Here is a 16,297-nt window from a genome sequence, read left to right on the forward strand (position 1 = left end):
TTATTTTTTATCACTAGTAAAAAATTTTGTTTAGTTGCAAATGATGATGCAAATCATTTACGTATACAGCTAATTCTGATAGTAGAAAACCATTCTCAGAAACATTAGGTACCATCATTATGATCTATCATCACTTGGTTGTTGAGAGAATATTCACTACCTGTTGCCTTTTCGCCATCAGATACCTCAGAACTAGACTCGTTATATATAATGAGAATCAATTTTCACTACCCTTAGCTTCAACAAATGTTGCTGATACAATTTAGCGACTTTTGTTTTTGCGGGCTCAACACACAATTTATCATTATACTGATAACCAAATATTCCCGTGGTTCGTGTTTTTTTTTGTTCGTTCGCCATCTACGCGTTTACTAGTGTTGGAGCCAGTGAAATCGTTCTACCAACCAGAGAAAAATTAATGTACCAATTATCTGGCGAATGTATCGTACGCTCATAAAGAAGACGATCCTCATTTTATACCAAGTTTTTGTCCTGTAAGGGACCCCATTTGTACACTGGACGTTCGTGGCGTACCTCCTATCAATTTCCAATATTTGACATCCACGGGACGTACATTTATAGTCCACGGACATCTCGAAATGGACCTAAATGAGACGTCCCAAGAATGTTGTGTGCTATTAGGAAACCTACTTAGCTAAAAATTTTTAGAGTTTAATATTAGTATGAAAAATTTTTGATTGATTGAAATTGATTTCGTCCTAAGAACTAATTTTTAACAGATTTCAGGTATAGTTTTATGTTGATTATGAAGAGATTCATTAAATAATTTGTTAAAATTGTTTAATACTATCTACTATAAACACATTTGAAAAATTAAAAAGTTGTTTTTTTCAATTAATTTAAACAAAATTTCCGAAAGAGGTGCAAGACGATTCCTAGGATCGTCTTATCCACACCCTGAGGATCATCTTGGATACCAGGGTGTCCAAAGTTATGCTTCTGCAGAAATTTAAAAATAGTTTATAACGATGAAATTTTTTTTTCAACCGGTAGATCGATGAATTTGCTGTCATAAACTGCTTTTACATCTATTTTGAATTGAATATTATTCAAATTACAAGCCTTCTCTCTTAGGGCAGTCATCTTGTACACCTTTCCCCTACAATGGCGGACATCGATAACACAAAAAGATAAAGCACACAATCAATTCATAAAATGACGACATTAGGTTTGTTCTAGCAGCGATTTCAAACGATACGGAATCGTACGAAGCATGCGCATACGAATATAGGCGTTCTAGCAAAGCAAATCCAGGATTCGAACTAATAGTCGCATGTTCTAGCGAAGACGAAATCCAGTTTGCAAACCGTATGAGAACTGTCGAAGTAGTCCAGAAGAATTCGTAAGGATTTTCAGTTTGTGACATGCGCAATTATTCGGAGTGATCGAGTGATCCGATATCACGTTTGTTATGATTTTGGAATATGGTTTGTTGGTAATGTTATGTACTAAAGAAATGAGAAACCAAAATAGAAATATTTAGTGGCCTGATAATTGGTTTAAAAATCTTGTTTTTTATAGAACGGCAATCCTCAAAACTGTCAATTTTTTCATATTTGCGTTTGGAAATTCAGGTGAGTAAAATGATTTTATGTTTTTGAATGAAAATCAAGCAAGCATTTGGTGATTTTCAAGTAAGCATCAACTATTCAACTCCATTATTACAGGTAGGATTAGCCGAAATGTCATCAGAGTCATCAAGCTCCGAATCAAATTGGGGAAATAATTCTGAATCATCCAATGATGAGGAACTTATCGAAATGCTGTTTCATCACCATGAGGAAGAGGATGAAGATAATCACATCAATAGAGATGCTGCAGACCACATACATTTTTGTAGCTTGACAAGTTTTAAGATAGCAATAAAATTGTAATATTTCTGTTTGTTGATGTTCATTTCATTGTTTGGCATAAGTTAAATAAACATCCATTCAGGTAAAATAAGAATGATTTTTAAAACAGTATAAAAATATAATTTACTCAAGGGTGGGTACTTTACGACCGGATTAAGAGTCAATTAAAATAATCGGTGCTGAGAATGACACCACATCCTGTCATTTGCTAGAGAGACAGCACAGCCCCAGCACTGATTATTTTAACGGGCTGTTAATCAGGTCGGTAAGTACTCGTCCTAATACATAAACTAATAACTTCTTTCTATATAATATCACATAACAGGAACCCCATGTATGACATAAGATATCAAACTAAATCCCTCATACTAACATTGAATTCAGAATATTTATCAACATCTGAATTTTTATTTTTGCTCATTTGTCTGAGCAAATTATTTCTTGTTTCTAATAATTCATTTCTCTTCTTTTTTATTTATAACTTTTCTTTTTCCAATTTTAACATTTCTTCTATTTTGAATTTTTCCATTTTGACCAAGCCGATGACTATTCAAGCCAATTCAATATGTTCATTTTTATCGGTTTTCACCTTCACTTTTCGCTGCACAAAATATAAATTTCAAATTTCCAACTAATAAGTCAGTTTAAATGACAATTTGACAATTGACATTTGTCAACACAAATAAGCGTTTTAGCAGGACATGAATCCCAAACTATTTGCAACCAGTCTCACGCATACATGCGCAGTTGGCCAGTCCATAACACTAGCTTCAAACCATCCGAAATTTCTTGCTAGAACAAACCTATTATATCACGAATTAGTTGAATCTACTCATGTCATCGATGACAGGAATATGGTTTAAATTGAAAGGAATACATTTATAGTATACTTGTACTATGTTGCAGTATCGCTGCTGTTCCAATGTTTTGACAGAATCAGAATCAACGAACTTAGGCGTGTGCAGCGTTATAGAACAGTGCTTTCAAAAATTGTTCTATAGCGCCATCTAGTGGCGAGTTACAGAAAAATGAATAGTCTAAAAACCTCTATGAAAAATTACTTAAACATGTCAAGTTTCATCACGATCGGTTGAGCGATGTGGAAGTTTTATCACTTACCAACTAACCAACAAACATCCATTTTTATATAGTAGATTTTTAGGAGAGAATAATTTTTGGGAAAGTAAGGTTTTGGCTTTCTACTTCTCCATCTTTTTACAAAAAAAATGTGGGAATCTTCCGAAGAAAGGAAAAAAGCAAATTATTCCAAAAAGAACTCTTCACTTTTTTCACCAATAATCTGTTTCACATTTTTTGCGAACGGCAGCTTTTGGCCGGAGTGCAATATCATTAATCAACACTGAAGTTGGCGCCACCCAACTTTGTGGAAATACAAGTAACAATCATTTATTTATTTATAAAGCTGGGAAATTAAATGGGAAAAATTGTTGACAACATATTCTGTGGAGTTTGGTTGTTAAGTAATAGCTGTTATGTGGTTCACACTGAATTTATATTTTTAAAAACAAACTTTATTGAACATAATTATTTACAATAAAGTGTTCAAGAATGCGGCGTCCTCTTGTTCTCCCATATTTATAGGATCAGGAACTGCTGATGTAGATATGCGTTTCTACGAATGTTCTAGAAAAACCTTGGAAATGTGCTGAATATGCTGAGTCATTTCCTGGGTAACTGCGTAGTGGCTGATGCAATGTTTGTTTATTATGGTGCAATCCTTAGACAAAGGGTGCATTGATTTTTCTAATATAACAACTTCCCCCTTGAAAAGAAAGTTGATGTGGTGCTGCAACTTTCAGTCAAGCAAATATTTTATTTGAGCTTAATTCAATTTCTTCCTCAATGGGTTCCTCTAGGTGGATACTGGGTCTTCTTCCTGGGGCTGGAAGTGATGCAAAAGTTCTTCTGGGTCCAGGTGGTTGATCATCATTGCTTGATGTCATTATACCAATTTGCATAGAACGTCTTTTTCTACATTCACAAAATATGTAAAGTACTATTATTATTACAATTGTGAAAATAATGAAACATGTCGGTTTACGAATGGTTCATTTATAATTTGGTCCAACTGATCTGAATATTGATCTAATTTATGTTGATCAATATTGAGATTGTCTACATTCAATTTACTCAATTTCAAAGGTTTTAAATGTGGTAAGCTTTCTTTTTCTGGTACATCTTTGCAACATTGATATGGTATTAAAATTGGATGACTTTTATAAGTTACATTTTGTTCATTTGCAAGTATTTTTGAATACACACTTGTGTTTCCAATGAAAGCATTACAATTATCTTGGAGTTTCAAGATTGAATTAGTTTTTATAATTCGTGTTTCAACCTTACGTTTTTGGCAAATTTATTGTTACAGCTAAGGGGTCTGTTAATGCAATTAGCCAAGTATTACTTTGGATTTCATAGACATTATAGTCTTTTGCAAATAAAAGTGAAATTGAACACATTCTAGGGAGTTCTGAAAGTGGTCTTAAAATTTGAGCTTCACACATTGCATTACTATCGATTGGGTAAGAAATTACATTTTGACATATATCAAGATTATAGTTTAAGTTTTTACATGAACTTAAATTTTCGAATGCAGCATACAGCATTGAATCATCATCTTTTGCTATAAATTTCTTATTTGTGGGTAAAATGTGATGTAACCCTGTTCGATTGTCCAAAATTGGAATGGGGTACAATATATAAACAGTATATAATTCAGGTTCTACTAATGGTATTTTTAAAATGAAGAGAAGTTTTGAATCTGCTTGAAAAGCTTGTAATTCAATTATGTCTAGATATTTTGATGTTGAAGAAAGTTTTGTTGGTAGAGGTAAATTGTTCCTTTGTATTGTTTGAGCAATTTCCTGAAGGGACGAAACTAAATCGGTTGGCTTTATAATTGATGTGTGAATGATATGAAGTCTGGCAAAAGTAATTGCGTTCAGCATATCATTTAAATAATATTCTAGAAATACATAACTTTCTCAAAGTTGTTCACAAATTTGGATGGCTTTCAACCTTGCGTTTATTAAAGATACTCTGTCGGATAGCGTATATATCCATGCTTCAATTTGAATTATATCTTCATTAAATGATTTTTCGTCAACTTGTAATTGTTGTATTGTAGTGTTAAATTCTTTAATTACAGAGGTTGTGACTGAAATTTGGTTTTTTAATAAATAAATTTTCAATTTGGTGTTCGTCTTTATAAATCTTGTTAATACATTCATTAAAATATTCGCCGTCACTGGCATCAAGGTTGCCGGTTATAGCTTTCCATACGGAACCTATTCCATTTAAAAGTCCTCGTTTATATCGCTTATTACTCTTATTGTAATCAATCGCGTCTATTTGCGTCTCTTCATATTTTAATTGTACTGAATCAGCTACTTTATTTGAAAGGCTAATATGTGTGCTTATCTCTGAACTGAAAGTTTTCATTCCTAAATTGTTTGTTTCAAGTAGGTGAATGAGATTACTTAAAATGTCTCGATTATGGTAGTAACAGGTGCCATATCTTTTACAACTAATAAAGTCCATTTTTCATTTGATATTTTCATGCTGCCTGTTTCGTAATAATAAATACCTATCATGTTGTTCATAGGTACTAACATATACTGGGCGTTGATTATTTGAATCGTAAGTGCCAGTAGAAGAATCATTCTTGATCTGAAACAAAACTGGGTTTCAGTTTATCGAAATTAACTTTTGTTGTTTGGTTAGTTTCAGGATTTCTCAGTAAGATAATTGTCCCAATTACAGATAGTGTCCCAAATACTGACACTCCTGTTAGTTATTAGCAAAAAATAAGGTATTTGGCTGCATTGAAATTGTGAATTTGGAAACATCAGGCCCAAACAAGTTTCCGTTACAATGTCACAAGTGAAATTTTGAAATAACCGCCTAAGAAACTGACAGCCAGCTTCTATTCTGAGTGCTTCCCGCCATTTACACGTGAGAGCTCGTGTGGTAGTCAATCTTACAACAACTTAGGTATATTTTTTGTGCAAGTTCCGTAAACAGCGTCTGTACTCCTTTGCGAAATATTCGATGCAGGTGAGTTCATGGTTAATATTTTCAAGGTAGAATTATTCCTTTCAGACTGATCATGAAGAATAAATTGAATATTACGAAAAATTTAATTGTCAGTTTTATGTACATATACCTATTGCATCATGTACCGAATACTGACAATACTGTCAATAACTGGTACAATGGATCTGAATGTTTGCTGTCTCTGTTGATTTCTACGATTTTCCGTATTTTCTATTTCTGTTGTCATCTAATTTAATATTTCTGTGGTTGAGCTATGTACCAGTTACTGACATAGCGATTTCATTTCTATTAGCGTTATGTAACTCGATTTATGTGACTGTCGGTATCTAGGACATGCATCAGTCAGTAATTGGTACTTGGGTTTTTTCAGAAAAATGGCTCATCGTCGACTTCAATATTCGGAAGAGCAAATGCAAAAAGCTTTAACAGCTGTTGCTAATGGCATGGAAGTTTTTACTGCTAGTAAAACATGCTCTGTATCAAGAACGACGCTCCTCTACAAATCAACAGGTGTTTACCCCATTGAAAGAAAAATTGGCCCTGATACAGTACTTTCAACAGAAGAAGAAACATTATTGGTTCGGTGGATTCTCCATGTGGGAAATATAGGATTTCCTGTCACAAAAACTCAGTTGTTGGATAGTGTAGAAATGCTTGTCAAAAAATTGAAACGGGCAAACAAGTTTACTGATAGACGACCAGGCAGGCACTGGTATGAAGCCTTTTTGCGTAGACATCCGGAAATCCGTTTACGAACATCTCAAAATTTGACACTCAGTCAAGCATCAATCTCGGAGCAGAAAATAAGACAATTCGGATATTGGAAAACATTTTGAACAAAACAATCTCATGAACATTCTTGACGATCCTTCTAGAGTTTATAACTGTAATGAAACTGCCTTTTTCGTAAGCCCAAAAGAAAACAAAGTTATCGTCAAAAAGGGAGAAAAGGTTGTTTATAATTTCATAAATAATGACGAGAAAGAATGTTTGACTACACTAACTACACCTACTGCAAGTGAACTATCACATATTAATGAGAATACAAACTTGAATAATGCTGAACTGAATATGACAAGTCGAAATTTCATCATAACCCAGGATAGAATAGATGGTATTTTTCCAAATGGGCTAGCAGCTCCAAGTTTAGTTGAAGATAACTCTGAAGAGAACATCGAACCAAACAGTTCAATGACAAATGTATACCAACAAGCAACTGAGGTGTTGATACAGCCTGAGGTAGCTTGCAATTCATCAAACCCCGTCAGTGACATTGAGTCTACAGCGGCCAAAAATGGTGGTGTGCCTGTTAATATACCATCACCATTCAAATCAAGTTTATTCTGGCCTGCTCCAAAGCTGAGCGTTTCCAAAACGAAACCAAAACTTAAGTTACCTTCTGTGGCTACTTCAGATTCATGGAGGCAATACCATCAGAAAAAAGAAGAGGAAAAGCAACGGCAACTTCAAGAAAAAGAGGAAAGAAAACGAAAACGAGAAGAAAACGCTGCAGAAAAAGCAAACATAAAAAAGAATAAAAAGCAGGCGAGAAGAAAAAAATCAGACAATGAGGAAGAAAGTACTCAGTCAAGAGAAGAAGGAAATAGTCGATCAGATGAGGACAATGCAGTAAATGTCAGTTATCCGAGTGATGAGGAGGAAAACAATAACTCGGAAAGTGAAAATGATTCCGGACTTATAAATCATGCAAGAATTGATGGAGTTTGTGAAAATGATATTGAGGAAAATAACTTTGTTGTTGTATGTTACGATAACCAATATTATTGGTTAATCGTCCAATAATTAAATGAAGATATGAAGTGAGGGTGAAAACAATGGTGAGAAGTGGACCCACAGGATGGAAATGGCCAGTACCTGATGACGTTATATGGTACTCCAAATCTGACATAATGGAGATATATAAACAACCTAACTTCGCAGCTGTCAACAAAAGAGGAGTTTTTCACGTTTCTGAGATGCTGAAATATTGAATACTCACTTGTACTTGACTGAATGTAACTATATTCCTATTGTCTTTAATCGGGACATCTAGATATCAGTAAATAGGACAAGTGTATTTGTTCAGTGTCAGTAACTGGTACAAAGGGTTTTTTCTTTCTGTAAAATTCATCGGGAATATAATGTTACTTTCTTATTGATTCATTCATTGAATAACCTAAATTAAAATTCTTTAAAAAAAGCTAAAATCTTATTTTAGCTTTTTTTTCTTTCTTTCAGTATTTGTGCGTGCTACTTTGTAATAATATTCCATTCGATTATTAAGATTTCTGACACACTTCGTCATAAGGTCTTTTTGATTATATAAAGTTTCTGGGGGTCTACCGGATGTGTGTCCAAATATTAATTCATGAGGACTAAATCCGTGGGTTTTGTTTAAACTGTTGTTATAACATATAACAGCATAGGGTATAATAGAAAATGGGTGGTCTTTGGGGTTTTCTACTAGATTTACTCTTATTTCCATTAGGGTGGCATGGAATCTTTCAAGTGAACCATTTGATTGTGGATGGTCAACACTGGAAAATGTTAGTTTAATATTATAGAGTAAACATATGTCTTTTAATAGATAATTGTTGAATTCTTTTCCTGAATCGGCATGGATTCTTAATGGTGTTCCATAATGTTAAATATAGTAATAATGTATTTACAACTGATTTCGCTGTTTTATCAGATATAGGGTAAGCTTGAGTGAATTTTGTAAGTTCATCTCGAATTGTAAGAAGATAATTCTTCGTTGAAATTTCTGAAATGTTTATATTTATTCTTTCAAAAGGTGGTTTGGGGGTTTCCGTGATTACTAACGGATTTTCCTGCAGATTTTTGTTTTTTGACATACCTCACAGGCTTTAATAAAATTTTCAACATCTTTTGTTATACCTTTCCAGTTGTATTTTTGTTTTATTCTTCGTAAGGTTTCATTTATTCCACGGTGTAAATTGTTTTTAACCGTTATGGAACTGGTCTAATATAATTGGAATCTGATCTTTGTCAGGGGTCGTTACAATGTTTTAACATATTTGGAATTTTATGTCATCTTTGTCGGCTAAAATATAGGATAACATTTCTTGTATTATAACATTTGTTTCAAGTTGGTATACTTTGTTTGGTACAAATAAATTTTTCCGCCTACCTCTATCCAAAGTATACATTTCCTGGCCTCATTGTAGGGAGCAAAGTCGTACTTTTCCTCACTAGGGAGGAAAAGTAAAAGTGACGTCATGGTACATAATCAATGAAATAATTTATACGGCATTGACAACCTAAACTATATTCTATTATATAAATATAAAGTTTACCGTTTATTTATAGAACAACCTGTATTTTGCAATATGGTATAAATTAGTAGGTATTTTAATTTAACCAATTTTTCATTGATAATTTGTTAGATTCATAGATCCATCCGGTTTTCGAATTTATGACAAATTTTATAGCATGCTATGGTCGTTTGACAGTTTCAAAGTGTGGTTCACCATACATAATAGGTATACCTGTAAAATATTAAGAATATTTTAAAAATGAGTGATTTTGAAGATATAAATAATACACCACCGGATATTTTGGAACAAGTTAATGTAACGGTACAATCTTTATTGTACTATTTCGTATTTATCTAAAGATAAATACGAAAAACAATATTTACATTTCAAGCGATGGGCCGAAGAAAAGCATATTCGTATTTACTCAGAAAATGTTATGTTGGGATATTTTTCAATATTAGCAAATACCCTAAAAGCCTCTACATTGTGGTCCAAGTATTCGATGCTACGCACCATGCTTCAAATAAAAGAAAATATGGATATTAAATACCCAAAATTAATTGCTTTCTTGAAAAGGCAAAACCAAGGATATAAACCTAATAAGGCAAAAACCTTCTCAAGAGAGGAACTAAATAAAATTTTATTAGAAGCCCCCGATAATAATAATTTATTAATGAAGGTAAGATAGTTTCGAGAAGTAAATATATTTAAAAAATAAAAGTTATAGTTATTTATGTATCAAGGGAATTAGGAGGGCCTTAATTACCGATGGCAAAGTTTGCGTCCCAAGGGCCTCTGGCCCGAGGGACAGCAATTGCCTGAGGTTATTAAGGCTCATTAATTCCCGTGGTACATAGATAATTTTATTTCTGACCGATTTCAATAAAATTTTGTTCATTTTTGAAACGGAAAAATGTACCAATTCATTACCTTCCCGTATATTTGAATCAGGTACCGTTGATTATAGTAGAGTTTTCTTGTTGCTAGGTTGTTGCTATGTTACTTGTTTATAAACAGAACTTTGTTATCAAGCTGTGTTTGCGGTGAAAACGTGTTTTCTACCCCAAATATAATGGAGGATATTTTGAAAAAAGCTGAACAAGCAAGAAAATCATTAATTCCATCGAAAAGTGAAGCCGTATACCAAAAAGAATACAAGATATATCTGGACTGGCTGACACGGAAAAATGTTATGCCAAAAGATGTCACTGAAACTGTATTTCTGGCATATTTTCAAGAACTGGTAAGGAATTTTCTATGTTTTTCGGTAGATTTGGTAGTAATTATGTTTATTCGTTTCAGTCAGAAACGTATAGTCCGAATTCTTTATGGACTAAATGGTCAATGCTAAAATCGATGGTGACTATACATGAGAAACGAGATATCACCAAGTTCAATGAACTACAGGCTTTTTTGAAACGGAAGAGTAAGAGTTATAAGCCGAAAAAGTCTGCTGTTTTATCTCCTAAAGATGTTATCAGATTCCTAAAGGACGCTCCTAATGATATTCATTTATTGCATAAGGTAATTTTTTTCTTATTTTCCTTTTTGTGTGTATTTATTTCCTTTTTTTTGTTATAGGTTGTTTTGATTATGGGTTATTTTGGAGGATGCAGAAGTCAGGAACTTTTGAATATGAAGATATCGGATATAGAGGACCGGGATTCCGTTATGGTAGTGAACGTACCGAAAGTAAAACTGGTGTATCGAAGAAATTTACAGTTGTGGATGAAAAAGAGTTCTCCGCTTTGCCTTTATTAAGACTTTATATGTCTTTGCGTCCTAAAGGTATTGAACGATTTTTTTTGAGCTTCCGACAAAATAAATGTACATCTCAGCCAATTGGAAAAAACATGTTTGGGAAAATCCCCAGCAAAATCGCAATGTATTTAGGATTGCCAAACTCATCTTCCTATACGGGACATTGCCTTCGTCGCACTTCTGCTACTGCTCTAGCCAATGCAGGAGCAACTATGACTAACTTAAAAAGACACGGAGGTTGGAAAAGTTCCACGGTGGCGGAGGGGTATTTGGAGGATAGCATCGAATTGAGAAATAAAACGGCGCGTATGTTGTCTACTTTGTCATCAGAAGAGGCAGGTACCTCGACTGTAGTGAACAGAAGCTCCAGCCATACAAAAGAAGAAATTGTTTCCAGTGGCGGAAGTAATTTTCAGGGAACATTTCAAAATTGTACATTTATTATTTGTAATGACGTGAATAAATAAAATATGGTTCAGTTTTCATTTCTATTTATTTTTACTTGTGAAAGGTAGAGGGAATTATAAAATCTATAATGTCCCAAGGGAGTTATGACCCTCTTTATTGATAGCGTAACTATGACGATATAAGCTTATAATATCCCGGTCAGAAATAAAATATTATAATAGAGCTAAAGCTTTATGCTATGTTTATGATTCCGCAAAAGGAGTTTATTAGGCTCAGTAGCGCAGTGAGTTGGTGCACCGCTCATTAAGGCAGGGACACATATACGCGGTGGCGACAGCGGTGGCGGTAATCACTAAACACATACATGAGCGGTAGCAATGCGGTATAGTCTCTCAAAACATCCATTTGTGAATAATATTGGGTAGGTATAATTATCCATCCTATGGATTTCGAAGAGGAAGTATTACTTTTGGCAGCCACCAATGAAGAAGAACAACGGGAATTGCTCCATCAAAGGAACCGAAGGTACGTTTTGAATTTCACTAGTTCGGACTTCCATTGTCTATTATATAAAATGATTTGAAATCCCTGAAACAAGTAAAAAAGAATAATTAAAAAAAGAATAGCTGAAAATAACAATTATATTAAGCAACAATAAACCTGAAATGAAATGATAGTGAAATAACCTACAGGTAAAAATATAATAATTGAATAAATAAAAATAAAAATTGAAGGAATGAAAAGAGAAAATAATAAAAAATGTAGAGATTCCAAGTCACGTTAGTTCACGACGTTTCGATTGTTGGTATCTACAATCGTCTTCGGGTGATGACTAGACTGATTCCTCCGAGAGATGACTATTTTATAGGTCGTTGAAATACTTTCACTTTCTCTGCTTTCTATTTTCCGCTTCACTGATTCCGTGAGAGATGACCGTTTTGGCGGGAGTTGGCCATTTTTCGTTTGATGATGGGTTTCCATATGTTTCGTATTTCTACGCTGGCCTGGCTGAATACGTTTTTGGAAAAATGGCCAACTCCCGCCAAAACGGTCATCTCTCACGGAATCAGTGAAGCGGAAAAAAGAAAGCAGAAAAAGTGAAAGTATTTCAACGACCTTAAAATAGTCATCTTTCGGAGGAATCAGTCTAGTCATCACCCGAAGACGATTGTAGATACCAACAATCGAAACGTCGTGAACTAACGTGACTTGGAATCTCTACACTTTTTATTGTTTTCTCTTTTCATTCCTTTAATTTTTATTTTTATTTATTCAATTATTATATTTTTACCTGTAGGTTATTTCACTATCATTTCATTTCAGGTTTATTGTTGCTTAATATAATTGTTATTTTCAGCTATTCTTTTTTTAATTATTCTTTTTTACTTGTTTCAGGGATTTCAAATCATTTTATATAATAGACAATGGAAGTCCGAACTAGTGAAATTCATCACGAAACATTGTCAATCACCTTCAAACAAAGGTACGTTTTGTTCAAATGTGTTGGATGAAAAATTGAATTTTCTTAATGTTATTTTAGGGAAAACCAATGGGTTCATGAAATAAATCAGACGCGTCTTCAGGAAGGGGAATTCCACACGTTATATAAACAGCTACGAATGGATGAGATACGGTTTTATATTTATTTTCGAATGAATTTTGAATGCTTTGATGAAATATTAGCACGTATAGAGAATGATATAAGAAAACAGTTACCTGCAGTTACCTTAAGGTCAGTACATTCATTTGAAATAAAATGAAATCAAGAGTCGATGATTCAAAAATAATTTGAGTTTTTTGAAGAGTAGATGAACAACGTATGTTCTGGCGCAAAATCCCATGTATTTTCTTATGGAGCTAAACTTTCTGCAATTTTTGGTTCAAACGGGAGTGGGGGAAACGTGTGACGTCATCGACGCAGGATGGAACGAGTTTCGTAGCGACTCAAGCATTCACGGCCCCCTTAGTACTCCACATCACCGCTCAGGCCCTCTTGCGACTCTTCCTCACCCCTCGGCCCCCTTGGGATTCCGCATCAGCGCTCAGACCTCCTTGTCACGTGATTTTGATTAAAAAAAGTTTATAGTTATGAGATTCGAACCTGGGTCGTCCGCGCCGTAGACATTGTCCTTAGCCTCTACACCATCGTAAGATATTGAAGTTAACTGCGAATGTTGGGTATTTATAGCGTTATTTTTGTCGGGACCGAAATTGACTCATTCATTATACTTGACAGCATTTTTATTTTTGATTTCCGTAGAATCAATCATTATCATATTGAAGATAGGAAAATATACTTAGATTTGGGAAATAATTAATATTTCATGTAAAGATGTGTATGTGTGTGTAAGAGCGAGAGGCGCGTGTGACGTAATCGATGCAAAGAGAGATGGAGATCGAGGTTTTACCGGTTGCTAGTGCAAGCAGGTGTACAATAAATCAATGTTTATGGAGTAATGTAGCGTTGCCGTTTTTAAAATTAAGTTATAGAACACACAGAGTCATCTATGAGTCACTAGCTGAACTATCTATTGGTTGAAGAAGGACACTGTAGACACTAGATTCATAAGACTGCATCTGTCAAATGTCAATACATGCCAGCATGGCAGGTTCGGCGTTGCCAGTTGTACAATAAATCAATGTGTATGGAGTAATGTAGCGTTGCCGGTTTTGGAATTAATCGTGAACTACTCGACGAAAATTGGAAGCGCGAAAATGATATATTAATAATAATGAATCAGATTTAAGAAAAAATATGACAACCTGCGATCCGTCATTGTATACGGGGTGTCTCAAAATACATCATTGAAAACAAACATGACGTCGAAGTGTACAGGGTACGTCAAAATATATTTAAGAAAAAACATGTCGATTCAACAGAAGTCTAGCGTTCCAACATGTCGGAAGTCTCGTATCTTTGTTAACCAAGTCAGCATCATCAGGAGAAAGAGGAGATCCAAAAGTGTCGAGAGGTTAAGCTTTGTGGACTCAATGTGAGGGCAATGGGGGAGCGAAGTATTCGACAATGACATTTCAAAATACGTGGTTTTCCGTGCGTTTTTGATCGTTTTTCGTGCGTTTACGATCGTTTTTCGTGCGTTTACGGTCGTTTTTCGTGCGTTTTCGATCGTTTTTCGTGCGTTTTCGATCGTTTTTCGTGCGTTTTCGACCGTTTTTCGTGCGTTTTCGACCGTTTTCCGTGCGTTCATTCGTTATCGTTTCATCGTTATTGTCGTAACGGTTTTTCGTGTTTCAATATGACAGTCGTTTATCATTTCACGCGTTTCGCTAACCAAGTTAGCATCATTAGGAAATGACTAACGTCCATGCTTTGTCATATGAAGATTCATTTTGCGAATTTTCAGACTCTTGAACGGAACCTTGTGGAACACCCAACCTAACTTCTGTTACAGAGTAGTGTCGGTCAGCCAATCAGAATGGAGAAATCAAATATCGCTCGATTGATTGTGCTAGATGAAATTGAACTGGAGAATGAGGGTCGAATAATAATAATAATAGTGATAAAACATTAAAACCTTGAAAGTGACGTAGTCACCGTGGGAGGTGGTTTCGTGTGTGATAATTAATGAGTTATCACAAGAAATGATAGCACAACTGTCAGAAGGGCTCTAAGTTGTATATTCGCTAATAATGATCGGATCGTCGCGTACAGCACGTCAAATGAAAGGATAAGAAATGCAGAATTCATCGTCGAAGAAAAATCGAAGATGGCGCAACATGTCATAAGGGCACTAAGCCAAATCTTTGTTAATGATAGTTGAATCTCAACGTGCAGTACATCAAATGGAAGGGAAACGAATACAAAGTGTACCAACAGAGAAAAAACAAATATGGCGTAATGAATATAATATCCAACGCCTAATGTGAAATAACATAGGAAGAATTGCAAATTCAACAAACTTGTAATTAAAAAATGTTGGGTTATGAACAACTATAAGTTTATTCCAATTGCAGAAGCTTGATTCAAAACGCAGAATTTATTGACAAAGAAAATGAAAAAAATCATTGGATACTGAAACATATGATATATTTGGATTCCTTAGGGTGAGAAGGATTCGAATCCATCAAAAAACGACCACTTCCGGTTTTCACTTCCGGTCCTCCGATTTCGATGATTTCAACATCAATGGATTCGTTTAGATGTCCTGAAACATAATTAATCATTTGTCGAAGCCAAAAGGGCCTTATAACCTATTTTCATTATACTAGCAGCAACAGACCGATGTGGGTACTCATTTCAAATGATGTCATTTGAAGATTATGAAAAGTATAATATCGAGCATCTAATGTGAAATAGCATAGAAAAAATTGCACATTTGAAGAAAATCATTGAACATATTTGAAATTAAAAGTTGTTAGGTTATGAACAACTACGAGTGTAATGTAATTGCAAAAGTTTGATTCAAAACACATGATTTGTTGACAAAAAAATGAAATAATCATCGTATACTGAAACATATGGTATTTTTGGATTCCTTAGGGTGAGAAGGTTTCGAATCCGTCAAAAACAGGTCACTTCCGGTTTTTACTTCCGGTCGTCCGATTCCGATGATTTTGACATCAATGGATTCGTTTAGATGTCAAAAATCATAGTTAATCATTTTACGAAGCCATGTCATGTCAAATGAAAGAAGGAAAATTGCAGAATTCATCGACAACGAAAAAACAAATATGGTGCAACATGTCAGAAGGGCACTATCCCACATTTCTAATAATGATAACTGAATCTCAACGTGCAGCACATTAAATGAAAGGGAAACGAATGCAGAATTCATCGACAGAGAAAAAGCAAATCTGACGCAACATGTCAGAAGGGCACAAAGCCACATTTTCGTTAATAATTGTCGAATCGTCACGTACAGCACGTCAAATGAAAGG

The 16,297-nt window shown here is 34.4% G+C and overlaps 2 protein-coding genes and 1 long non-coding RNA gene across 3 annotated transcripts; all 3 read left to right on the forward strand.

The window, feature by feature from the left end:
* The first annotated feature begins 6 nt into the window (after window positions 1-6).
* LOC141487138 (uncharacterized) lies at window positions 7-1,903 on the forward strand. Its single transcript, XR_012468220.1, has 2 exons — window positions 7-1,595; window positions 1,689-1,903. It is a non-coding gene; the product is annotated as an uncharacterized lncRNA (long non-coding RNA).
* A 1,226-nt stretch (window positions 1,904-3,129) lies between these two features.
* Window positions 3,130-7,754, forward strand: LOC111514358 (uncharacterized). The gene is made up of 2 exons (XM_023170594.2): window positions 3,130-5,951; window positions 6,322-7,754. The coding sequence occupies exon 2, from the start codon at window positions 6,801-6,803 to the stop codon at window positions 7,752-7,754; it is 954 nt and encodes a 317-aa protein (XP_023026362.2). The 5' UTR covers window positions 3,130-5,951; window positions 6,322-6,800.
* Window positions 7,755-10,162: 2,408 nt separating this feature from the next.
* Window positions 10,163-12,081, forward strand: LOC141487139 (uncharacterized). The gene is made up of 3 exons (XM_074185935.1): window positions 10,163-10,472; window positions 10,532-10,753; window positions 10,811-12,081. The coding sequence occupies exons 1-3, from the start codon at window positions 10,302-10,304 to the stop codon at window positions 10,988-10,990; spliced, it is 573 nt and encodes a 190-aa protein (XP_074042036.1). The 5' UTR covers window positions 10,163-10,301; the 3' UTR covers window positions 10,991-12,081.
* Window positions 12,082-16,297: the final 4,216 nt, after the last annotated feature.

This window comes from Leptinotarsa decemlineata, unplaced genomic scaffold, assembly GCF_025532065.1.
Source record: "Leptinotarsa decemlineata unplaced genomic scaffold, Ldec_3_MD MMD2_tig00078392, whole genome shotgun sequence".
Classification (NCBI taxonomy): domain Eukaryota; kingdom Metazoa; phylum Arthropoda; class Insecta; order Coleoptera; family Chrysomelidae; genus Leptinotarsa; species Leptinotarsa decemlineata.

Coding starts and splice junctions, on each gene's coding strand:
- LOC111514358 (XM_023170594.2), top strand. CDS start 6,801: ATGAACATTCTTGACGATCCTTCTAGAGTTTATAACTGTAATGAAACT.
- LOC141487139 (XM_074185935.1), top strand. CDS start 10,302: ATGGAGGATATTTTGAAAAAAGCTGAACAAGCAAGAAAATCATTAATT. Junction 10,473..10,531: donor TGGCATATTTTCAAGAACTG/GTAAGGAATTTT, acceptor TATTCGTTTCAG/TCAGAAACGTATAGTCCGAA. Junction 10,754..10,810: donor ATATTCATTTATTGCATAAG/GTAATTTTTTTC, acceptor TTTTTGTTATAG/GTTGTTTTGATTATGGGTTA.